Source organism: Balaenoptera ricei, chromosome X (assembly GCF_028023285.1).
Source record: "Balaenoptera ricei isolate mBalRic1 chromosome X, mBalRic1.hap2, whole genome shotgun sequence".
Classification (NCBI taxonomy): domain Eukaryota; kingdom Metazoa; phylum Chordata; class Mammalia; order Artiodactyla; family Balaenopteridae; genus Balaenoptera; species Balaenoptera ricei.
This window is the reverse complement of record NC_082660.1, coordinates 1544742-1570790: the sequence shown is the minus strand read 5'-3', so window position 1 is coordinate 1570790 and position 26049 is coordinate 1544742. Positions and strand designations below refer to the sequence as shown.

At 46.0% G+C, this 26049-nt stretch overlaps 1 protein-coding gene across 14 annotated transcripts in view; it reads left to right on the top strand.

Moving 5' to 3' along the window:
- Nucleotides 1–26049, top strand: part of DHRSX (dehydrogenase/reductase X-linked) — a 337523-nt gene that overhangs the window by 160586 nt on the left and 150888 nt on the right. For all 14 annotated transcript variants that reach the window (XR_009500312.1, XR_009500319.1, XR_009500314.1 and 11 more), the window contains exon 6: nucleotides 6409–6616. Coding sequence is in view for 2 of the 14 variants with exons in the window: in XM_059911567.1 (XP_059767550.1) it covers nucleotides 6409–6616 (208 nt within the window). In the remaining 12 variants the exon portion in view is untranslated. The remainder of the gene's footprint in view (nucleotides 1–6408; nucleotides 6617–26049) is intronic.

The following is a 26049-nucleotide window of genomic DNA, read 5'->3' as shown; positions in this document are numbered from 1 at the left end:
TTCTTTTTTGGCCACGCCGTGTGGCTTGCGGGATCTTAGTTCCCTGACCAGGGATCACACCCAGGCCACGGCAATGAAAGTGCCAAGTCCTAACCACTGGACCGCCAATTCCCAAGTCACTTATGCTTTTGTAAAACAGTGGTTACTGTATGAGTTTCCTGGGGCGGCCGTGACAAAGGACCAGAAATTTGGGTACCTTAGAACGACGGAAAGTTATTGTCTTACAGTCCTGGAGACTGGAAGTCCAAGGTCAAGGTTGGCTGGTTAGGCAGGGTGGGTCCCTCGTGGAGGCCCTGGGAGGAACCCACCCAGGCTCAGTCTCTTCCAGGCTTCTCTCCAGCCTCTGGAGTTTGCTGTATGGCACGAGTCATATTGGATTGTAGCCCACCCAAACAACCTCATTTTAACTTGATCACCTCTGTAAAGACCCTGTTTCCAAGGTAGGTCCTATTCTGAGGTCCTGGGGGTTAGGACTCCAACAGAACCTCTTCTGTTATGGGAAGAAGGGGGAAACAGTTCAGCCCACAGCACGCACCATTGGTCCCTCGCCAGTGGATGGATCCTTAACCTTTAAGGCTCACGTTATTTCAGCCTGACCTTGCTTTGGAGACACAATAATCATTGACATGTCATAGGCACGGCCCTGTCTTGTCGTGAAAATAGACGTCTTGGTTTGAGTTTCCCAAACTTATTTAACTCTGGGGCAGTTTTTCACTATTTTATTCATAAGTACGTCTTCACATCCTCGTGTATCGTTGGTTGTGGCACCTCTGTGGTGAGATGTCATGTTATAAATAGGCTGTCCTGCGTTGACACGGTTTTCACTAAACATCTAGCATGTTCAGCCTGTGTCCTGGGACCCCTTGCAGGCAGCCGGCACCCTTGCCGTGCTTCTATGACCAACTCTAGCAGGTGTTTGGATGAGGCTGGAATTCACAGGGGGCCCTGCCACATCCCGGGCTGTCTCTGCCGACTTCCCTTCGTGGAAGGACAGAGGCTCTTCTTAGCTCACGATATTTTCGGAGGTCCTGGTGGGTGGTCTCTCTTTCTATCTTCCTCCGTCATGTTAAACCTAGGACACCAAGGCAGAATGCAAGGCAGTTGTTCATCTTGTCAAAGGAAAACTTCAGTTTGGAGCTGAGGGGTTCTTTACTTACCGACGTACTGGATATGGGTCCTACTTGCAGACTGAACGTTTATCGGGCTCGACCAGCATCCAAAACGCGCCAATTGGAAACTAGGTTATGGGTAGTACGTGGAGTTTCCATAATTGTGTTTGCCATGTGCTGATGTGTTACTGTCTCAGAATCGAACTTTTAAGGGAAGCAAATGGGACTTACTCATATGAAGTGAACATCACACAGTCAGTTGTCTTACTGGAGTGGGACTGAGCCATCACACACACACACACGGCACACACACACACGGCATACGGCACGGTATCCATCAAGGTAATCAATGAAGAGCTCCTTTCTTATCATAAACTGTCCAGGCCGGTTGGTTTTTTCTGATCTCCAACGGCAAGAGGGGAATAAAAATGTTTTCTATAATACGCCGAAAACACAGACGTCAGATACACTTAATCATATCCACATTCAGGGTCACGTGTGTTTCACTGGGGTTTTCCTTCAACAGGAAAGCTCAGTGAATTAATGGTTTTCAAGATATTGTCTTATAAATCCCATAGTCATAGGCACGATTTCCCATGGGACTGAGGGAGTTCAGGAAGTGGACTCCTCGTGAGACACTTAAAATAATGCAAAATGGTTTTCTAGGACAGGTGGGCGATAGTTTACTTGTGGGCAGTGGAGAGCAGTGCTCAGGAGGGACCTTGACCACTGGTGTGGAAGTAGTTGAAAAATCAATGGCGCTGAGTAGAAAGCATATGGATTAATACGGTGTAGGTCAAAGATGGTGGAAAGCCAGTGAGAAAAGCCATCTTTAAGGTAGGATGGAATACACACACACACACACACACACACACACACACACACACACACATACACACATATATACACACACACACACATACATATAGGTATATATATAGACACAAACATATATGTATATATGAATATGTATACACATATAGAGACACATATATATGAGTATATATATAGACACATATAGACACACATACATATATATGAGTATATATATAGGCACACACATATACGTATATATGAGTATATATATATAGACATATACATATATATGAGTATATATATGAGTATATATGTAGACACAGGTACATCTATGTATATATGAGTATATATACACACATATAGACACACACATATATGTATATATGAGTATATATACATATGTGTGTGTATACACATGTATACACACATATACATATATGTGTATATGTGTATATACAAATACATATACACGCTCATGCAGTGTGATCGATGGCCATTTCTTGGTGGGGAAGAACACTGAAATCACTATGGAATTGATTTTCAATTCTTCTTTGAGCTTTGTAATTTTTTTTACAACCCATATATATTTCTTTTATAATAATGAAAAATTAATATTATCCTTAAAAAGTTCTCCCAAGGTATACCTTTGGTCCTACTGAAGGGGACCAGAACATGCCAGCTCCAAATGTACCTCTTTGATACATGGGATCTTTTGAGCTAAAGGCAATTGAGAACAAGCAGACCCAGGAAACGCTCTTTACTACCCCCCACCCCGCCCCCAATTGTCTAAAAAATAAAGTATCAATTTACGGTTTTGTAAAGGAAATTTACATTTATCCAGGGATTTTCCATTTGTAGTAATGTCTCCATTCCAGGAAGAGAGCTACTCCTGGAGATGACTCTTTTCACCCGAGAGACTCTTATTTGCATAACAAGACAGTCCTTATTTATATACACACATTTCTTCCCTTCCCATAACTTGCCTCCTCCACCCAGAATCCCAAAACCACTTTTCCTTTGTTTACCCTAAGATGGTATATAAGCCTCTATCATCTGGCCACCTCCTTGAATCACATCATTTTGGGAATTCCTATATGTATGCATGTAATTAACACTGTTTTCTCTTGTTAAACTGTCTTTTAGCAGTTTGATTTGCAGGCCCCAGGACAGAACCTAAGAGGATAGAGGGAAAAGAGTTTCCCCCCTACAGTACTTTATTAAAATGTAGGTTTTACGTGTGTATATTTTAAAAAGTAGAAATATGTGGGTGTGCATTTATTGTCATAGGCAATAGTAATTTCTTCTTTGATGAGAACTTGAAACCTCATTTCCTTAGCAGAAGTGTATGACCTGCTACATTCTTGGCATCTTGCTAAGCATGGGGGCACTAGCTGACCGCGTGCACTTAGCACCTGGTCTCAGGTGGCTCAGTGTAATTACTTCAATGGGTGTAGATCGGCTGTCAGATGAATGCCAGATGCAGACCAAGTACAGTGCTCAATCTTGGAAATGCCACATACTGTTTACATGAAACACAGGTGTCAAAAAATCCAGTGTCCTCTTCCCAACCAGAAAGCCAAGCTGCTTCAATTTAGGATAGGATTTCCCATCTCTAAGTAATGTTTTCCTAGTTTTTAATCAAGAACCCCTTTGAGAATTATCGAGTCTTTGATTCAGTACACAGGTTTGCATATGTTGTGTTCAAAATATCATTCTTCACCTTTCCTTCTCTTGTCTGTAAGGTAGAGAAAGTGATGGGGATCTGAATATGCCAACTCAAAATATGCCACTTTGACATACAGGTTATTTTGAGCTTCTTGAGAAGCAACAGATGCAGACATATGCCTTTCTGGAGCCTCCCTTATCTGACTAAAAGCAGAAACTTGTGAGAAATGAGGACTTCCCAACTCTTTGGGGTTTTCTCTTCTTTTCTATGAAGTTCCCCATACATGTAAAATTAGAAGTAAAATTGGTATACTTCTCTCTTTAATCTGACACGTGGTGGTTTAATTTGCAGGCCTCAGGTACAGAACACAAAAGTACAAGAGAAAAGTTTTTCCTTTCCGAGAGAAAGGCTACCACAAGACTGTCTCTACTTTTGTTTCAGATTGACTTTCAAATTATTTACAAAGTAGTTACATCAATAGATTGTTATTTATTGAAAACAAAGATATATTTTTATGGTTTCTGGTCTACCTTTTGACACCATTCATTACAAAAACAACGTATTAAAAATCTCATGTTTCGAATCAAGCCACGCAGACATTTCATGAATTTCTTCTACCTCTGCTTAAGTTTGTGGATTGATTGTCCCTTTCAGCTGCCTTCTGTCTGTTAAAATTGCAACAGTCTCTTCATTGTTTTAAACACCAATTGTCTCTGCCATTCCTCGGGGCTTTATTTATAAACTTTCATGGGGAATCATGTCCTCTTGTGTATCGGCTTTGATTCTTTTCCAGTTCTACTGTGGATGTTTATTTATCTTCAAATCCACCAGGGAACCTCTCCTGAAATTACTTGTACTCTTGATTTTTTTTCCTCCTTTAGAGAAATGTATTGACTTTCCCCCCCACATAGTATATTTAGAGAATTTCTGTTCTCTCTTCTCCATGCTACAATACAAAACCATAGTTGTATCACTCGTCAGTTTACCCTTGAGGAATCTGCACATTTATGGTTCCCTCTCTTCTTTCTAAATTCAGGGTTCCTGTTCCCTCCCAAACAGCCCTGGTAATTCAGGAGCAAACGCGTGCACGTGATGTCAAAATGGCCCAATTCCAAGGTGAAAGTTCAGCCTTTCTCTCCCCCCACTTAATAACTCCCTCTTTCCTGGAGCTCTCTCCTCTTCTCGGGGGAAGAGACAGGAGGAATCTGCCAAAAACAAGTATCTTGACGATAATTGGGAGGTTGTCTTGGATCAGGGGAGGGCATCTGGGCTCAGAACTGCGCTATATTTTTGTCTTAATTCCTCCCTCCAACAAAAGATCTGTTTGGAATTCCTTTGGCCAACGCCCTGCGGCAAGCTTGTCAGGTGTCACCCTTGGCTGACTTGTTCTGAGTCATCTTTAAGACAGAGGACTTGGGGTTTATTTTCCAGCCTAAACTGCATGGACCCGAGGCCAAACCTCAGGGTTTGCCTGTGGCCTCTTGTGACGAGAGGCTGTGTGATGGGCACTCCGTGGGGGCATGCTGATGAGGAAGAAAGATGTTACCCAGGAAACAGCAGGAGGCGGGACCCAGTCCAAAGAGGGGTTGATGTAGTTGTCACATAGGAAGGGACAAGCGCCCATGTGTGCAATTTACAGAATTGAGGTTTTTCAGTAAGTCTCACTCGGCAACTAAGCATACGAGGCTTGATTTCTCTGATACCCTTTCTTGTACTGTTTTCTACGTTCTAATATTTCCCTTTTCCTTTTATTATTTTTTTCCCCTTCTGTGCTTTCCTTGGTCACGTTTTCTCAGTTCACTTTTCTGAATCATTTAGTCAATTTAGTTCATTTATTGCAATCTTGTTTTTTTTATTGGCTGCGTTGGGTCTTTGTTGCTGCGCGCAGGCTTTCTCTAGTTGGGGCGAGCAGGGGCTACTCTTTGTTGCAGTGCACGGGTTTCTCATTGCGGTGGCTTCTCTTGTTGCGGAGCAGGGGCTCTAGGGCTTCAGTAGTTGTGGCACGCGGGCTCAGTAGTTGTGGCTCGCAGGCTCTAGAGCGCAGGCTCAGTAGTTGTGGCGCACGGGCTTAGTTGCTCCGAGACATGTGGGATCTTCCCGGATCAGAGCTCAACCCCGTGTCCCCTGCGTTGACAGGTGGATTCTTAACCACTGCGCCACCAGGGAAGTCCCCATTTATTGCAATTTTAAATTCCTATTAGGAAGAGCCTTTGTCTGTTGAATTCCAGAGTGTTTTCTCTGTGTTTCACGCGATGACTCTGATTTCCTTCTTTTCATCTTTGTGTGAAACTCCCACGAGGGTGAGTTCCATGGATGGATTTTCTCCCAACTGAGGAGACACCTCTGAGATTGAAAGAGAGAGAGTAACATAGAATATGGGGCACATCGCACCGGAAGAAGGAACTCAGGTTGGGCTGTATTCATATCCCATAAAATTCAGGAAAAGGAACTATGGGCCTGAAGAAAGTGACTAATCCCTAACAAATGAGAAACGATGTGTTTTGCCAGAAAGGCATCCCCGGTTGTCAACATGCTGTGCCCCCCCATAACATAATCTGCAACGATAGGAAGCCAAAATAGACAGGCTGCATCCGAGCAGGACACACGTCAGGGCCTGTTTCCCAAGCGCTGAGCATTCGGAGGGGAGAAAAACGCAGTCAGTTCTCAGAGATGGAGACGATTCTCGTAACACACTTGAACTCAGGTGCGTGTGTAGCTGCCTTCAGCCTGTCGCTGGAGATTGCCTCCCGGCCGGGCGAGGGGACAATCGGGGCCAGATGCCCGCGTTTCACACCCTCTCCCGCTTTGCTTTTGCAGCAAGAGCTACTCGGCGCACGCGGCGTACGCCCAGAGCAAGCTGGCCCTGGTGTTCTTCACGTACCACCTGCAGGCGCTGCTGGAGGCCACGGGCAGCCCCGTGACCGCCAACGTGGCCGACCCCGGCGTGGTGGACACCGACCTGTATAGACACGTCTTCTGGGGCACACGGCTCATTAAGAAGCTGTTCGGCTGGTGCTTATTCAAGGTAAGGCTGCGACGGTCGGGCGTGTCGCTGTGGCTTGTGCGCTGTGAGCCCACGTGTGCAGGGTTCGATTTAGCCTTCCCGAAGCGGCCGGGCTTTCTGTGCTCGTGCCCGGGGGGTCCTCAGGACGATGAGGTCCCATTGCCGAGATAAGCAGCACCGAGGCAGAACCGTCCCCTGTGTGTCCACGCGGGTGTCGGCATTATTTTGCTCTTGTTGTTGTTCGAAAGGAGAAAAGTCGATTTCGGTCAGAGGCCGGCGGCGGGCTTGCTTTTGCTCCCAAAGACCCTGGTCATGCGAGCGTGTCTGACCCGGGGCTGATGGGTCTCAGAGGGTCGTGTCTTGAAAGAACAGGAGGCATCTGGGGCTGTCCTTCTGGTCTCTCCCTGGCCCTGGTTTGCGCGCTCTTGCAGGGCGTTGGAAGGACACGCGTCTGCCTCTAGAAGCGAAAGCCGTGTGTCTTCCCCTCCCGTCTCCGTCCTGTTCGGGAATAATCGTGTGCGCTGCCCGCTTGTGTCTGTGAGGCCCTGTGCGCCGTGTCTCCTTGGACAGCGCTTTGCTTCTCTTTGACTTTTTATTTTCTGTTGGCGTACAGTTGATGAGCCATGCGGTGTGAGTTTCAGGGGTACAGCACAGCGATTCAGTTATGCATATGCGTGTGTCCACTCTTTCTCAGATTCTGTTCCCATTTCGGTTGTTACAGAATACTGAGTAGAGTTCCCTGTGCCCTTCGGCAGGTCCTTGTGGGTTATCCATTCTACCTGTGAGGGTTTGCATCTGCTAACCCCAAACTCCCAATCCATCCCTCCCCCCGACCCTTCCCCCCATAACCATAAGTTCCTTCTCTAAGCCTGTCAGTCTGTTTCTATTTTGTAATTAAGTTCATGTGTGTCATTTTTTTGATTGCACATATAAGTGATACCACACGGTATTTGTCTCTGTCTGACTTACTTCACTCCGTATGACAATCTCTAGGGGTCCATCCATGACATTATAGGTTATGGTAAGATAGTGAGTAGAGTTCCCTGTGCTCTACAGTAGGGCCTTGTTGGTTCTCTATTTATATTATATACAGCCGTGTGGACATGTCAGCCCCAGTCCCACCAAAGGCCGCTTGGAGGACTCATCTGGGTCCCACTGAACCTCAGCAGATCCCTCCCCACGGGGCACCGGGCACCCAGGGCACAGCACAGCCATGGCCGAACGCCGGGGGGAAGGGCGGGCTCTCACAGTACACGTGAACCGGACACAGGGGGTGAGGCCGGCAAGTAGGAGGTGGGGGCACACAGAAGGCTTGGTGACATGTGCCTCCTGCCGCCACGGCCATGACTCAAATGATGCCCAAGTGAGAAATGGTGAATGCCAGGCCCCCGGAATCCCTCCGATTAAAGGTTCCCTGTGTTTCTGTTTTGGTGTCCCTCCTGCCCCATTTTGCCCACACAGAGTGAGCCCTGACAATCTAGTATGCAGGGGTCTCTGGGTTTTTGGTTTTTTTTTTAACGTTCGACTCCATTTATAGTTATTAGAAAATATCAGCGATATTCCCAGTGTTGTACGCTCTGTCCTTGGAGCTTATTTTATGCCTAATAGTCTGTACCTCTGAATCCTCTCCCCTTATATTGCCCTTTGGGGGATCTGTTTCTTGATCAAACTTCCTTTCTGGTGCAGTTAGGTTGTTATCCGTTTTACCCTGATAAGTGCAGTAATCATAAGAAAAATTAACATCCTGTCCGTCACCCTCTGTATGAGATACAAGCTAAAAATAATTCCTTTATATAAATTTAATCCCCAAGTAACCCGGTGGGGTCCATAAAGACCATGATTGTCATTATTTTACTGTCCACACTGGAAGCATAGGGGTGAAATTACCTACCTGCCCAAGGAGGCCCCGTGCCCCTAGACACGTTGGAGTTTCTGTGATTATTTCTTGTTTTTCTTTAAAAAAAATTGTTTTTTATTTTTGTATTTTTTTTGCTTTTTATTGAAGTGTAGTTGATTTACAATGTTGTGTTAGTTTCAGGTGTACAGCAAAGTGATTCAGTTATATATATATATTTTATATATAGAGAGAGAGGTATATTCTTTTTCAGATTCGTTTCCATTATAGGTTATTGCAAAATAGTGAATATAGTTCCCTGTGCTCTACAGTAGGTCCTTGTTGATTATCTATTTTATATATAAGAGTGTGTATCTGTTAATCCCCAAATCCTAATTTGTCCCTCTCCCCCCTTTCCTTGGTAACCATGAGTTTGTTTTCTATGTCTGAGTCTGTTTCTGTTTCATAAATAAGTTCATTTGTATCATTTAAAAAAAATTAGATTCCACATATAAGTGATATCATATGGTATGTGTCTTTGTCTGACTTACTTCACTCAGTATGTTAATCTCTAGTTGCATCCATGTTGCTGCAAATGGTATTATTTCATTCTTTTTTATGGCTGAGTAATATTCCATTGTATATATGTACATCTTTGTTATCCATTCATCTGTCGATGGGCATTTAGGTTGCTTCCATGACTTGGCTATTGTAAATAGTGCTGCAATGAACATTGGGGTGCATGTATCTTTTTGAATTCGAGTTTTCTCCAGATATGTGGGATTGCTGGATCACATGGTAGCTCTATTTTTAGTTTTTTAAGGAACCCGCATACTGTTCTCCATAGTGGGTGCACCAATTTACATTCCCACCAACAGTGCAGGAGGGTTCCCTCTTCTCCACACCTTCTCCAGCATTTATTGTTTGTAGACTTTTTAATGATGGCCATTCTGACGGGTGCGAGGTGATACCTCATTGTAGTTTTGATGTGCATTTCTCTGATAATTAGCGATGTTGAGCATCTTTTCATGTGCCTCTTGGCCATCTGTATGTCTTCTTTGGAGACATGTCTGTTTAGGTCTTTTGTGTGATTATTTCTTTAGGATAAATTCTTAAAAACGAGTTTGTTTATCTAGAGGCTATGCACATTTAAAATCTGGTACCCAAATTCCCACAACACATTTCTGCTGATAATTTTCTAGTGTTTTGCCCCTAGACCACATGTGGTCCCATTTAACTCTGCATTTTTTTCCCCGTTAGCAGTAAGATGGTATGTTTACAGGGCAGTGTCTGGCTTCTTGTTAGGATAACGTCTGTCACCTTTCAGTGGGAGGTGCTGATCGGCTTCCACAGTCTTGGCGGGTGGACCATATTCATTTCTTCCTCACCACGGGGTCGCAGAGATTAGAAACGATGATCGCCAGAGCCCTGGAGGGGAGGGTGGATGCCATAAATGACAGTGATTGCCCTGAGTTCTCCACCACTGGGCTCTCCTCAGTGCAGCATTTTGGGGCCACCCGTGGAACTCAGATTCTGACAAATAGGAATTAACAATTACAACCGGGCCCCAGCATCCAGCCAACAGCAGCTGTAATAACATCTTTGTCAGCAGGCCATCAAAACCCACCTCTCCTGAATCACCCAGTTCCCCTTTGTGGTTCCGTTTGAAATCTAATTTCCCTTTGTGAATGTGACAACTTGTGCGAACTGTTGGTTCGTGTTCTCTGGGGACACTTACCTGTGTGTGTGTGTGTGTGTGTGTGTGTGTGTGTGTTGCGGAGGGGAGGTGATGATTCAGGAGAAGCTTTTCTGTATATTAGGGACATAATCACTTGTTTCATCTTCCACGATTGGTCCCCAGAATTCTTGTGCCTTCTGGTCTTAGAGAAAGTACTTTTTTTTGCCAGAATGGGTCAAGGGGTTAACTTTTTTTTTTCTTGTTGTAAATTGTTTTGTTGTTTAACTTTCATGGTTTCTGGGCTGACGTTGTGATTAGAAATCCCCCTCCAGTATTTTTACCTGTGACAACGACTGAATCCTTAGTCAGCCTGGGTGATGTCCGCAGGGGATGATGTAGGAGGACCACAGGTGCTCATTCCTGTTCAAACTGGGAGCCCTGTGTCCAAGGGCCCATCCTTCTCTACTGACCGCGCACCATGACGGTTACTAAAACCGCCAACCATGACACTTACTAAAGGTGTTTCCTAAAAACCTTCCCTTGCTTCCGTCTGTTCTGAATTTACTTTTATCTGCACCATCACTCTCTTGTCTTACCTTTCCTGACTCTGAACTGATTATCTTTCCAGACCACCTTTTAGATGATTTTGCAAATCGAGAAAAACAGCATCTAGGAGGAGGAGGTCTCCCACGTAATCATCTGCTCACATTTTGTACATTTTGGTGGTGGTCATGTTTTCACAACCGATATAATCATCGTAAGAAGACTTAATTTGGGAGGGGAATTTTTTTTTTTATTATTGGAGTATGGTTGCTTTACAATATTGGGTTAGTTTATACTATACAGTAAACTGAATCAGCTATACGTGTACATAGATCCCCTGGGAGGGAGGATTTTTAACTTAATTCAGGGAGCCCCAGGATTTCAGACAGCACTGGTCTCTGTCTGAATATAGGTCATCTCTCGTTTTGACCACGTCTTTCTTGATGCTTGCGATATTGTGGTTTATAATAAGAAAGATATGTACTTGGTCTTTGTCCCCATTTCTGCACAGAGCTCCTAAAACCCTTGGAGTTTCCCAAGTATTGAGAGCCTGAAAGGTGTCTCTTGTTATGTTCAAGAGGTGTGCCCTTTGGAACTCACTTAAGGATGGTAGCTGGTTGCCAGGGAAACCAACCAGCGACTAAAGGGTTAGAATTTTCATTCCCACCACCCTGACCTCCCGGGAGGGGGAGAGGGCCTGGGGGTTGAATCCATCACCAATGGCCAATAATTTAATCAATGGTGCCTGTGTCATGAAGCCTCCATAAAACCCCCAAAGGTCAGGGTTCAAATAGTTTCCTAGTTCGTGAACACATGGAGGTACCAGGAAAGTGACAACCTGGAGGGGGTTTGGGGGTCCCCTGCCCCCTCCCCAGACCTCACCCTCTGCATCTGTCCCATCTGGCTGTTCCTGAGTTATCTGCTTTTATAATAAACCGGTGATCTAGTGAGTAAAATATTTCCTGACTTCTGTGAGCCATTCTAGCAAATTAACTGAACCCAAGGAGGAGTCATGGCAACCTTCCATCTATAGCCGGTTGGTCCGAAGCACAGGTGACCACCTGGCATCGGAATTGTGGTGGAGGGAGGGATAGTCCTGTGGGACTGAGCCCTTCACCTGTGGGGTCTGAGGCTACCTCTAGATGTGTCAGAATGGAGTTGAACTGTAGGACACCCAGCTGGAGTCACAGAATTGCTTGTTGGTCTTGGAAAAGCCACACTTGGGAACTGGTGATCAAAATCTTAGAGCTTTTCAGAGGTGCCTTATTAATTCTCCATAAATGCCCATATATTTATTGCATTTATTCCTAATTATTTTATGAAATGCTGATGTTTGTTTCGGTTCTGAATAGGGTTTATTAAAAATATTACAAATCCTGAACACAACAGAATAAATAAAATATTTAAAAGTCAAAAATAAATGAGCACACATGTCGTCACAGCCTCTGCCATGCCGTGCTTTTCTCCAGATGCAATTTCCTTCCTCCCCCGAGACGTAACCCCTATCCCAGGTGTGGTGTTACCCATTCTCCTGTTTCTCATTACATGGGTGTGTCTCTGAAATTTAATTTTGCATTTTTTCATCCTGACATAAGTAGAGTAATATCTGTGATTTGCTTTCTTTGCACCATAAATTTGTTTCCTGGGGTCGTTATAACAAATGACTACAAATCAGGTGGGTTAAAACCACAGACATTCATCCCTCTCCCGTTCCTGGAGACCAGACATCTGAGGTCAAGGTGTCCCAGGGCTGCGCTCCCTCCAGAGGCTCCAGGGGAGGGTCCTTCCCGCCTCTTCCAGCTTCTGGGGGCTCCAGGCGTCCCTGGGCTTGTGGCTGCATCCCTCCCGTCTCTGCCTCTCTTCACGTGGCTTCTCCTCTGTGTCTGGGTCTCTCCTCTTCTGTCTCTTAGCAGGACCCTGTCATTGGATGTAGGGCCACCCTCATCCAGGAGGACCACATCTCGGAAACTTCATGGCTGCAAAGACCCCATTTCCAAATACAGTCCTGTTCAGGGACTAGGGCTTCAGCATGTCTTTTGAGGGGTCACAGTTTACCCCAAAGCACTTAGTATTAAATGTTGGAGATCTGCCTGTGCTGATGCATGTAGAAGTAGGTTATTGATTTCCGTCCCTGTGAAGTAGTCCACCTGCACATACATCATGGTTCAGATTCATTCTCAGGGTCAAGGACACTTGGGTTCTTTCCGGTTCTTTCCTGTTACCACAGCTATGCCATGATGGGTCCTCCACAGATCTCCACATCTCACTTCCTCTAGGGAATATCACAGGCAGTGACATTTTAAGGCTAGAAGGTTCTCACATGTTCACGTTTCCTGGGAATTCCATTTGGTTTTCCCAGTGCACAATCCAGGTACTGAGAATTCCCAGTGGTTTACATCTTCATCATATGCATTAAGTGTTGGACTTTTCAGTCTTTGCCAACTTGGGTCAACTGCCGAGCTCTTCAGTCCTGGAGCGGGAAATGGCATTTGCTGTGTTTTAATTTGCATTTGCATTTCCCGAAATATCCTAGTGGTTGAACGGTCTCCGTGAGATTATTTGGCATCTGGATGCTGGTTTCTGGGAAATGCCTTTTCCCCATTTTTCTAGGGGGTGTTTAGCCTTTCTGTTTTGGATTCATCTCTGTTCTTTATTCTGGCTGCTGATTTGTATCGGTTATGTATGTTGCCAATAATTTTTCCTTTGTATTTTCTGCTTCAAGAACATACAAAAAAGTAATATTGTATGGTTATAACCAAAGGTATTGGAACATAGGAGAAAAATATTTTGCAAATGGAGAAACAAAAAAATAGATCCATGTATATCTGTGTGTATATCTACACACACGTACATATACATGCATACATACATATGGAGTATGTGGCATATATCGTTTGTGGAATGCACATTGATTTATAACTTCCTAGATGCACATAGTTATATGGAAGATTATTTATTCAAGGGACATGATTCCTTCCCAAGTAATTTTGATATATTAAGAAATACTGGGCTTCCCTGGTGGCGCACTGGTTCAGAATCCACCTGGCAATGCAGGGGACACGGGTTCGAGCTCTGGTCCGGGAAGATCCCACATGCTGCGGAGCAACTAAGCCCGTGCGCCACAACTACTGAGCCTGTGCTCTAGAGCCCGCGAACCACAACTGCTGAGCCCGCGTGCCACAACTACTGAAGCCCATGCACCTAGAGCCTGTGCTCCACAACAAGAGAAGCCACCGCAATGAGAAGCCCGTGCACCGCAAAGAAGAGTAACCCCCGGCTTCCCTGGTGGCGCAGTGGTTGAGAATCTGCCTGCCAATGCAGAGGATACGGGTTCGAGCCCTGGTCTGGGAAGATCCCACATGCCGCGGAGCAACTAGGCCCGTGAGCCACAACTACTGAGCCTGCGCGTCTGGAGCCTGTGCTCCGCAGCAAGAGAGGCTGCGATGGTGAGAGGCCGGCGCACCGCGATGAAGAGTGGCCCCCACTTGCCGCAACTGGAGAAGGCCCTCGCACAGAAACGAAGACCCAACACAGCCAAAAATAAATAAATAAATTAAAAAAAAAAAAAAAAAGAGTAACCCCCGCTCGCCGCAACTAGAGAAAGCCCGCATGCAGCAACGAAGACCCAACGCAGCCAAAAATGAATGAATGAATGAATTTATAAAAAAAAGAAGTATTAAGATTCCAAAATTTCTATCACATTATCAGAAGAATCACATTATAACGGCCTCACTGATAACAATGTTCAGTGTACTCTGAGCCTGTACTGCCTGTGGTGATGGCTTTATGATTCATTGTATGTGGGAACATGGAAATATAATTTCAAAATATAGGAAAACAATGTTAAAATAAATGTCTATTTCATTTTAAAAAAACAACAAAAAAAGAATAGACAAAAAAGTGATTTTACCAGTTCCATCACTGACATCTTCTACTTTCTAATAGATTTTCAGTCTCAATTTTTTTTTTAAGCCATATGCTTATTTAATCTGCATATACGGATCAGACTGTCTCCTTTGACTGTGTGCTGCTTTTGAAAGTGTTCCCATCTACTCTATAGGCAATTAAATAGTAGCTCATGTATAATTTGTCCTGGTAGCTAATTTGTTTTTGTTTTTTTTTAAATAAAGTTATTTATTTATTTATTTATTTTTGGCTGTGTTGGGTCTTCGTTTCTGTGCGAGGGCTTTCTCCAGTTGCAGTGAGCGGGGGCCACTCTTCATCGCGGTGCGCGGGCCTCTCGCTATCGCGGCCTCTCTTGTTGCGAGCACAGGCTCCAGACGCGCAGGCTCAGTAGTTGTGGCTCACGGGCCTAGTTGCTCCGCGGCATGTGGGATCCTCCCAGACCAGGGCTCGAACCCGTGTCCCCTGCGTTGGCAGGCAGATTCTCAACCACTGCGCCACCAGGGAAGCCCGCTAATTTGTTATTTTGAAGGGAAAACATCTAATGTTTCTCTCTGAAGAATACTTATACCTATTATCATTTGTATATTATACTTTATCATATGCTATGTTGTATATCATTCCTATCTTACTTTTTTTTTAGAATTTATTTATTTTTGGCGGTGTTGGGTCTTCATTGCTGCGTGCGGGCTTTCTCTAGTCGTGGTGTGGGCTTCTCATTGTGATGGCTTCTCTTGTTGCAGAGCTCGGGCTCTAGGCACGTGGGCTTCAGTAGTTGTGGTGCACGGGCTCAGTAGTTGTGGCTCGCGGGCTCTAGAGTTCAGGCTCAGTAATTGTGGCACACGGGCTTAGTTGCTCCGCGGCATGTGGGATCTTCCCAGACCAGGGCTTGAACCTATGTCCCCTGCATTGGCAGGCGGATTCTTAACCACTGTGCCATGAGGGAAGTCCTCCTATCTTACTTTTTAAAAAATAAAGTATCAGTTTAATTTTATAAAAACCTGACCTATGGGACACAGGGTTAGGCAACTATGGGTTGGCCACCTGGCTTTGAGAATAAAGTTTTATTGGCACATGTGGCTGCTTTCATGTTACAAAGGCAGAGTTGAGTAGTTACAACAGAGACCAAAAAGCCCACAGAAGTCAAAAGTATTTCTTATCTGGCCGTTTGCAGACAAAGTTGGCTGGCTCTGACCTAGAGAGATGACTGCATTTTAGTTTCCTTTCGCTCCCTTATTTGGGTAGTGTGGATCATACATTCCCTAGAAGGGGTGGTCTTTATTTCTAGAATGATTCTGACCGTCGTGGAGCCTTATTCTGTAATACCTTGTGGGATTCTGTTCCCCAACGACTTCATTGAGCACTTGCTTATTGATATTTATCCCAGAGCTGGAGATCCCCTTTCTGTGCTGTTTTTTGACAAGTGTGGATGGTAAAGTTTTGATGATTTGTTAAAAAAAAAAAAAAAAGGGAAGAAAGAAAAGAGAGAGAGAATTAAGAAGCTTTTCTATTTCCCACCCTTTTGCTTCAGAATAGCCTAATTGTCATGAGAAGCTTTTACAAAGTGGAACGATTCCCTTTGAAAACTCTCAGGGTTTGGGAATTTTCGGGAAAGGAATTCTAAGTCAGCTTTCAAAATGCCTTCAATCCTTATTGCTTGGTTGAGGGTTTCTTCCTCCTCTGTGGTTAGTTCTGGCAGCATTCTCATATCAATAGAATAGTCTGTTTCAAGTTTTAGAATTAATGTGTTGTTATTAGGTCTCTTTCCTCCAGCCCAGGAATGCTCCTGATTCCAGTTGAATGAAATCAGCTACTCCCCTGGGCTCCTTTTAGACCTTCATTAACTCTTTTCAGTTTGCTTTTTCATCAGCTCACCTTTTAGTCTCTCAATTCTCAAGCAAAGGATTTTAAAATTTTTCAAATTTTGAGTTCTTTCACTAGCAAAACATCCACGCTTGGACATACTCACTCCCTATTCCTCCAGGAATCCCTCTACATCCCGAGAGAGTAGGTGTAGTTCTTTCTTTGTGGTCCAACATTGAAGTGAAACTTTCACCTATGAATCATTTTTTAAAAATCTTTTGATCATCACATGCACATTTGGATTTAAAATGTGCAACCACAGGGCACTGAGTAATGGTGGTTTTATATATAAGAGAGCAAATTATGGAAACTGTAGAATTACATAGTGGAAGCCTATTTGTTACCATGGCAATAAAGGAAAAGTGATGTGAGTTGTAAAGAGAAAAAAGCTGTAGGACAATGGCAGGCTCTGATGTCATCTTTATAATGATGGTTGTATATCATCATTATACATATTATTTCGTTACACTTACGTGTGTGTGTATGCATTGTGTGAAGTCTGCAAGGATGTGCCCTCAGTCCCTGGGGGGCCGGGACGGGGGAGTCTTGAGGATTTATGTGTCTTTTATGTCCCTTTATGTCATTTAATGGCATTCTTTTATATCACTCCGAAACCTCTATTCTACACCTTATCAAAAGCTGTGGACTTGATTCCAAATTCAGAGCTGGTCCCCTGGGTAAACCAGTTAGTACCTTGAAAAACCCCAGCAGGTTGATACATTTATAAAGATAAGAGGCTTCATTGGTTCTTTCTACAGGCAAATCAAGACCATTCCATATGTCTGTGCCATAGGGTCAGGGAAGGTCTTCAGAGGGCGTGTGTGCCCTTCAGGCATCTAGGAAGCAGTTAGTAGCTTCATAAATCAAATCCAGCTCCGATACAGAAAACCTGCATCTCCCAGGCCACTGGGCCCTTGCATTTGGGGGTGTTATCCTGGTTCCCTCCCCCCAACTCCCTCAAGATCAACGTGTACCACGAAAAAGCACGATTTTCAATGCTGACTGCATCTGGTCCCCTGGTCGGGGCTCCTGTCCAATAAGCCCTTTGAAATTCCCTTTATCAGGTCGCCAGTTACAAATGATCACGTCTCCCCTGTGGAATGTGCCCTTGTCAGAATAACATATATGGCTGGCCGTGGTTGGTTCCCTTCACCATGCATCTAAATCTGTCCAGTGAAGACAGGAGATCAGAAAGTCTGGTCCTCGGACGGATGCGCTCAGCGGGTGAGAGGCCTAATTGAGCACCTCAAGGGCACACGTCCAGGGAGCCTCCTCTCCCACCTCTGAGTCCCGAGCTGCTCTGTTGTCGGGGACCGAGCATCCAAATGCAAGCACGCTGTCCCAGCAACTTAAGACACGTGACACCCCCAGGTGACATTCCATCATGTCGTAGGGACCCACCATCCATGGCTCCACGCTCCTTGGAGGTCAGCCTCTCGTAGGAGATGCTGGATGACCCAGGGGAAGCCCAAGGTCATCACGGGGTCCTCATAAGAGAGGTTGGGGGGCTGAGGGTCAGAGAGGGAGAAGTGACGGCAGAAGCAGAGGTCATGGATTCCTGGCTTTGAAGGTGGAACAGAGGACCACGGGCCAGGGGGTGCAGTGGCCTCTCAGAGCTGAAAGAGGCAAGGAAACAGCTTCTCCCCGTGACACCTGCAGAAGGAATGCAGCGCTGCCCACACCTGGATGTTCGCCCGGATTCACTGTATGCTTCTGACCTCTTAGAATTTGAAGAAGATGGTACCTTTGTGCTGTTTTGAGCCACGAATTTTGTGATAATTTGCAAGAGCCCCCAGAGGAAATTCATACACTCTCCTCTCTCCTTGGATCTCAAGTGTCCAGACCATCATCTTGTGGCTTTTTAAGCTCATTGGCTTCAGATCCTGCCTTTCCGGGGCAGGTTGATAAGACTCACCTCTCAGGTGGGTGCCTGCATCACCTGCCTGTGCCGGGCGCTGCCCCGGACACCACGAGGGAATCCTTCATGAAGCATCAGCCCCTCCCATCCTGATGATGCCTTTGACACACGTCTCAGAAACACCCAGATGGCACCCACGACATGCTGCATGTTGCACAGCACTTCGTAAACGTTGGCGTATTTAATCTGTATTCCAAGACCATGGGGGTGGGCACGAATACTGCCCCCAGTTTACTGAGGGGGACATGGAGGGATTTTTTTTTTTAACATTAGAAACGATTCGGTTTTATGAATGAACATATATTAAAATTCACAGTTTATAGTCGAAATAAAGTCTTTCAAAAATCCACTGTAGGATCCTTGATCAAAGCAAAGATGACAACATCCTTGCCCTTCCGATACCGTGATCTGAGGACGGTGCACGGCACGTACCAAGCATGACAGAGTGTGTTTCCTGGGTGCCGTGTGCTGGGAAATGAGTATCGGATTCTGAATAGACGACAAGATGCTCTAAACAGTGCTCCCTCTGGGATAAATAACATCTCCCATTTTCTCTGCACCTTAAGAAAAAAAAAAAAAAAAAGATCCCATCACCTCAGATGGGATTCCCTAGGAGGCATGGAGCAGGGAGTCAGTCAAGGCGTGATGTCCTTCAGACTGGTGACATCTCCCTGCACAGAGCTGTGAAGACAGTTAATAGGGCATCGGGAGGTATGTCCCAACATCCTACCAGGCAGTGGGTACTCCTGCTTTCTCAGCGATTTTCATGAGTGCTGAAAGGAGGAGGACGGTGCCAATGATCTGCCCTTGCAGTGGACGCAGGAAACAAAGGGTGCAGCCCTTGGAGGGGGCTGAAGGCTGGGCTAAGGTCCAAGGAGCCTGAACCACGCTGGGACCATCGGTGATGCAGAAATAGCTCAAGATGAGGGTGGCCATACTGTCATTTCTCCCTTGTCTGCTGGGTCCCTCATCAGAACCCCAGATCCCCACAAATGGCGTGAGCTACCCCTGTCTCCATTCTCCCCAGGACAACTGGTCCCAGCCCCAATGAGTGTCTTAGACATTGGGTCTGGACCTCCTCCCAGGACGCCCGATAATGGATGTCAATAGTGATGTTATTACAGATGGCCAGTAGGCACACGAAAAGATGCTCAACATCACTAATTATTAGAGAAATGCAAATCGAAACTACAGTGAGGTATCACCTCACACCGGTCAGAATGACCATCATTAAAAAGTCTACATGTAACAAATGCTGAAGAGGACGTGGATAAAAGGAAACCCTCCTACCCTGTTGGTGGGAATGTAAGTTGGTGCAGCCACTATGGAGAACAGTATGGAGATTCCTCAGAAAACTAAAAATAGAACTACCATATGATCCAGCAGTCCCTCTCCTGGACATGTATCCAGACAAAACTCTAATTCAAAAAGATACATGCACCCCAGTGTTCATTGCAGCACTATTTACAATAGTCAAGACCTGGAAACAACCTAAATGTCCATCAACAGATGAATGGGTAAAGAAGGTGTAGTACATATATACAATGGAATACTACTCAGCCATAAAAAAGAACAAAATAATGCTATTTGCAGCAACATAGATGGACCTGGAGATGATCATACTAAGTGAAGTAAGTCACAAAGAGAAAGACAAATACCGTCTGATCTCACTTATATGTGGAATCTAAAATATGGCACAAATGAATTTATCTACCAAACAGAAACAGACTCACAGACATAGAGAACAGAGTTGTGGTTGCCAAGGGGGAGGGCAGGTGAGGGAGGGATGGAGTGGGAGTTTGGGATTAGCAGATGCAGCCTATTGTATATAGGATGGATAAACAACAGGGTCCTACTGTAGAGCACAGGGAACTCTATTCAGTATCCTGTGATAAACCATCATGGAAAAGAATATGAAAAAAGAAAGTGTCTATATGTGTACAACTGAGTCACTTTGCTGTACAGCAGAAATTAGCACAACATTGTAAATCAACTACACTTCAAAAAAACCCCACGAAACAGCGATGTTGTAGGATCAGATGCATGCAGCCTCCAGAGCGTCCCGTGTACTGGAGGGCATGGTGGGGTGGACTTGGGGTCTGGTTAGAGGCCGGTGCAGGGGTACAGAGGGGCAGAAGGAGATCGTTTTGAAAACGATCCTAGAGACCACATCACGCGGTCTTGACTGGTTGCCCGTGGAAAGTGAACCAAGAAAGACTCGGGTCATTTGGGGTTTGTGACTCAGGGAAATCGGGGTGCGTGGTGGTGGCTGTCTAGGAAACGGGGGAACTGGCAGGTGGGGATGGAAGGATGATTGACCCTGAGGTGTGTACGTAGGGCGTCTACCTCTGGATGCCATCTGGGCCGCCATGAGCGTCTGTCTGCAGCTCAGAGGTGCACGTGGAATTTGTGGTTGCAAACATGCAGGCAGGAAGGGAGGTGACCCACGAGGCCATGGCCGTGGGTGTAGGTGACGCACCCATCATGACTGATGAGGAAGATGGGGAGGGTTGGAGCCTCTGGAAGAAGCAAGACCTGGCAATTCCGTGCAGCACCTCCCCTCCCTCCTCTCTGCCCCTCATTTTCGTAATTTGTTCATTCTGGATAATACCATCTCCTAAGACTGTTGTGTGCATTACTGACATAATACATGGGAAAGCATTTGCAACACTGTAAAGCCCTGTATAATTATGTAGTTATAAGGCATTCGTGTTCCCCTCTCACCGCACACAGCTTGCGGCTCTGTTATGCACAGTGTAAACCCCACCCTCTGCTCTCTTTCCTTCGCTTTATTTTATTTTATTTTATTTTACTTAGTTTTTGTGCGCTTGTACCCAGCCCTCGACCCACCGCCTCTGCTGGTCGTCCGCTCCAGGGGCGCGGGGGCTCTTATCTAAATGATCTTTCTTGGCTTTCTTGGCTTCATGCAGAGAAAAGCTTCAGCTGTAAATACACGGTGCTCTCCCCAGCCCTATGCCCCAGGCCCCCGGCGGGCATCTGTCCTTCAGGGATTCCGAAGCCTCTGATAAAAGCCACCATGTTTCCTATCGGGGTTTGGCTTCACATTTGAGACATCTCTGCTTTCTTACAAGTTTCCAAGAGGATCTTAGTTTTGTTTTGTTTTTTTTAAGCTGCAGGTAAAATGGGAGATGTTATTTATCCCAGAGGGACCACTGTTTAGAGTATCTTGTTGTCTATTCAGAATCCGACTCTAATTTCCCAGCACATGGCACCCAGGAAACACACTTCATCATGCTTGGAAGAGCTCCTATCAATGACAAGTGAACAGGGACAGATAATCCAGTTGTACTTGGAGCTGCAGCAGGTGTACCTGGGAGGTACAGCCTTCATTTTAAAAACTGTAGGAGGCACCGTCCTCAGATCACGGTATCAAAAGAACAAGGATGTTTCTTGAATGCTTGTCATCTTTATTTTGATCAAGGATCCTACAGCGGATTTTTGAAACGCATTATTTAGACTATGAACTGTGAATTTAATATGTGTTCATTCATAAAACTGAATCGTTTTTAATATGTTAAAAAAAAATCCCTGCATGTCCTCCTCTGTAAATTAGAGACTGTATTTGTGTGCACGCCGTGGTGTTGGAATACAGATTAAATGTGCCAACATTTACGAAGTGTTTTCCAATATCCAGCACGGGCTGGGTGCCACGTGGATGTTTCTGAGACGTGCTTCGAAGGCATCATCAGGAATGGGACGGGGGGGGGGATGCTTCAGAAGGATTTCCTCGTGGTGTTCAGGGCAGCGCCTGGCACAGGTAAGTGTTGTAGGAGTTTCTGCTGCTCCCACCGCAGCTGCTTGGACCAGTACCATGACCACTTTTGTCTGTTGGGCTCGAGCTCAAAGGGGTTTGGGGAAAGGTGTGCTGCTTTTTGGATAACCTGAAGACATCCTCCATTAAATATAGAGTTGGGACGTGTAGTCAACGGCTCGGGCTGCCCCAGTAGAACACTGCAGACTGGGCAGCTTAAACAACAGACATTTGTTTCTCCAGGTTCTGGAGGCTGGGAGTCTGAGATCACGGCGTGGGCAGATCAGTCCCTGGCGAGGCTGTCTTCCTGGCTTACAGATGCCGCCTTCTTGCCGTGTCCTCACGTGGTGGAGAGGGAGCTCTGGGGCATCTTCCTCTCTTTTAAGGACACTAATCCCATCCTGGGGGCCCCACCCTCATGACCTCATCTAACCCTAATCCCCTCCCAAAGGCTCCATCTCCTCATAGCACCCCGTCGGGGATCAGAGCTTCAGTGTATGAACTCGGGGGTCACGCACATTCCATCCATAGCAGGACGTATGCATTCACTGGACACCTGTTTAAGAAGCATCTCCCACCCGCCATGGACGTTGCTGGTCTCGGGTCCACGTGGCAGAACCTGAGCATCGGGGGCCAGACACCCACACAAACACCCGGCATCCGGGTGAGGAAGCTGAGGCTAACGGAGAGTGGGTGGCTCCAGCAAGGTCTCCTGGGTCACGAGAGGTGATGCAGAAATTGAACCCTGGTCCTGGGACCCGCAATTCTTTGGTGCCACTCCCTCCTCCAGAGGATGTAGCTAAATGTCCCAAAGTTAAAGTTGGGCGTGGGAGAGCGTGTGTGTTGTGCATGTGACCGAGTGTATGTGTGTGCCTGCTTATACACACACGTGTGCATCTCAGCGTCTACCAGACTTCCTTCCTTTCACTCAGGCGTGATGTGTCATCACCCTGATGGGTGAGGGTTGGGATTGTGAGATGGGATGTCAGGAAGAAGAAATGTATAAAACCGTCCATTTCGTGAGCTGTCAAAACATTTAGGAATTAAAAAGTACAAATGAAATCTCATTTCCTCTAACTTTATCATCTGCCCAGGGCTTGGAAATGTTCTGCAAATGCTCGGGGGTGGCTGTTTTTAGCCCAGCATCTATCATGTGTTTAAGTGGGATAAGTGGATGAGATTAATTCTCCATGAGATGCATGAGCACAAAGAACAGCTCTTTTCTTTTTTTCTTGTCCTTTTCTATGTCAGAGAACTCCCTGGCTGGGCAGGGCTACCCTGGGTGAGTGTGTGTGGGTACATGGGAGTATATGCATGTAAGTGTGAATGTATGTGTGTGCATGTAAATGCATGTGTGTACATGTGAATGTGTGTGTATGGGTGTATATGTGCGTGTGAATGTGTGTGTGTATGGGTGAATGTGTGTGTGTGGATGGGTGTATGTGTGTGTGTGAATGTGTGTGTATGGGTGTATGTGTGTGCATGTGAATGTGTGTGTGTGGATGAGTGTATATGTGTGTGTGCATGTGACTGCATGAGGGTGAATGTGTGTGCATGGATATGTGTGTGTGCATGTGAATGCATGTGTGTGCATGTGAATGTGTGCATGTAAATGCATGTGTGTGTGTGTGAATATGTGTGTGCATGTGGATGTGTGTGCATGGCAGTATATGTGTGTGCATGTGAATGTGTGGATGGGTGTATATGTGTGTGCATGTGGCTGTGTGTGTGTGGATGGGTGTATATGTGTGAGTGCATGGCATGTGACTGTGTGTACCTGGGGGTATATGTGTGCATGTGAATGTGTGTGTGGATGGGTGTATATGTGTGAGTGCATGTGACTGTGTGTGCATGGGGGTATATGTGTGTGTGCATGTGACTGTGTGTGTGTGTATGGCTGTATATGTGTGAGTGCATGTGACTGTGTGTGCATGGGGGTATATGTGAGTGCACGTGAATGTGTGTGTGGATGGGTGTATATGTGTGAGTGCATGTGACTGTGTGTGGATGGGTGTTTATGTGTGAGTGCATGTGACTGTGTGTGGATGGGTGTATATGTGTGTGTGCATGTGACTGTGTGTGGATGGGTGTATGTGTGTGCATGTGAATGTGTGTGTGCATGGGTGTATATGTGTGTGTGCATGTGACTGTGTGTGGATGGGTGTATCTGTGTGAGTGCATGTGACTGTGTGTGCATGGGGGTATATGTGAGTGCATGTGACTGTGTGTGGATGGGTGTATGTGTGTGCATGTGAATGTGTGTGTGCATGGGTGTATATGTGTGAGTGCATGTGACTGTGTGTGGATGGGTGTATATGTGTGAGTGCATGTGGCTGTGTGTGTGTGCATGGGTGTATACGTGTGAGTGCATGTGGCTGTGTGTGTGTATGGGTGTATATGTGTGAGTGCATGTGACTGTGTGTGGATGGGGGTATATGTGTGTGTGCATGTGACTGTGTGTGTGTGTGTGTATGGGTGTATATGTGTGAGTGCATGTGGCTGTGTGTGTGCATGGGTGTATATGTGTGTGTGCATGTGAATGTGTGTGTGCATGGGTGTATATGTGTGAGTGCATGTGACTGTGTGTGGATGGGTGTATATGTGTGAGTGCATGTGGCTGTGTGTGTGTGCATGGGTGTATATGTGTGAGTGCATGTGGCTGTGTGTGTGTATGGGTGTATATGTGTGAGTGCATGTGACTGTGTGTGGATGGGGGTATATGTGTGTGTATGTGACTGTGTGTGTGTGTGTATGGGTGTATATGTGTGAGTGCATGTGGCTGTGTGTGTGCATGGGTGTATATGTGTGTGTGCATGTGAATGTGTGTGTGCATGGGTGTATATGTGTGAGTGCATGTGACTGTGTGTGGATGGGTGTATCTGTGTGAGTGCATGTGACTGTGCGTGCATGGGGGTATGTGTCTGTGCTTCGAAGTCCCTTTCCTACAGAAACACGATCATCAACAGAATTCCACTGCAGTCCCGTCTCCTGGCAGTAGCTGAATTTTGGGCACATTGCTGTGTCCTTGGGGCATCCCAAGCTCATGTCCAGCACAGCACAGGCAGTATCTTCTAAAACTGCCATCCTTGTGTTTTAGTTGGACATGCTGATCACAAGGACTGTTACCCAGACAAGAGGACTTTCAACCTGTGGGGGAAATGGACCCCCAGATAAGGCCCGCTGGAGGACCCAAAAGAAGCAGCCTCTGAAGAGAGGGCTGGACACATCCTAGGGAAATCCCAGGAGCGGGGGAGCCTGCAGCTGCAACAAAGCAGGTCTTTCTGATGGAGGTGACTCACTCTGGGGGTGAAACATGGCAGGAGGTTTCTGGGCATGGACCCCTGAATCCTCGGCCTGGGGAACGGCTGACTTAGGAGCCAAGCTCGTCCCAGGAGCTGATTGAAGGATGCGTTTGCCAAGGAGGTGTAAATCCATCCGAACAAGAACGTCTCAGACACCACTAAAGGGAAAACCGGTTCCTCTGTCTTGTAATAACCTATAATGGAAAATCATCTGGAAAATGTATGTGTGGGACCCTCCCAGCTATCACCCTGTGGCCCACGCTCTTCATGTGGCTGTTCCTGTTCTGGATTTTATCATAAAAGTGGAATCACAAGGAGACGCCGTCTTGAATTCTGTGAGTCGTTCTTGGAAATCCTCAACCCTGCGGGGGTCCTGGGTACCCCAGTACCTATAGTCAGTGGGTCCGGAGCGCAGGAGGACCCCAGAGACATGTGGTGAGGGCAGTTAAGGAGAACTGAGGCCATAAACACGCCCAGAGAGGCTTTGCCAACTCTGGGTGGACAGCCCCAGAATCGAATCCCAGGACACCCATTTGAGGTGGAAACAGAACACTGGTCATAGCCACTGCCCCAGGAAGACAGGAAAATCCAACATCCGTTCCCAGAAAACAGACTCAGGGCACATGCGATGTGCAGACAGT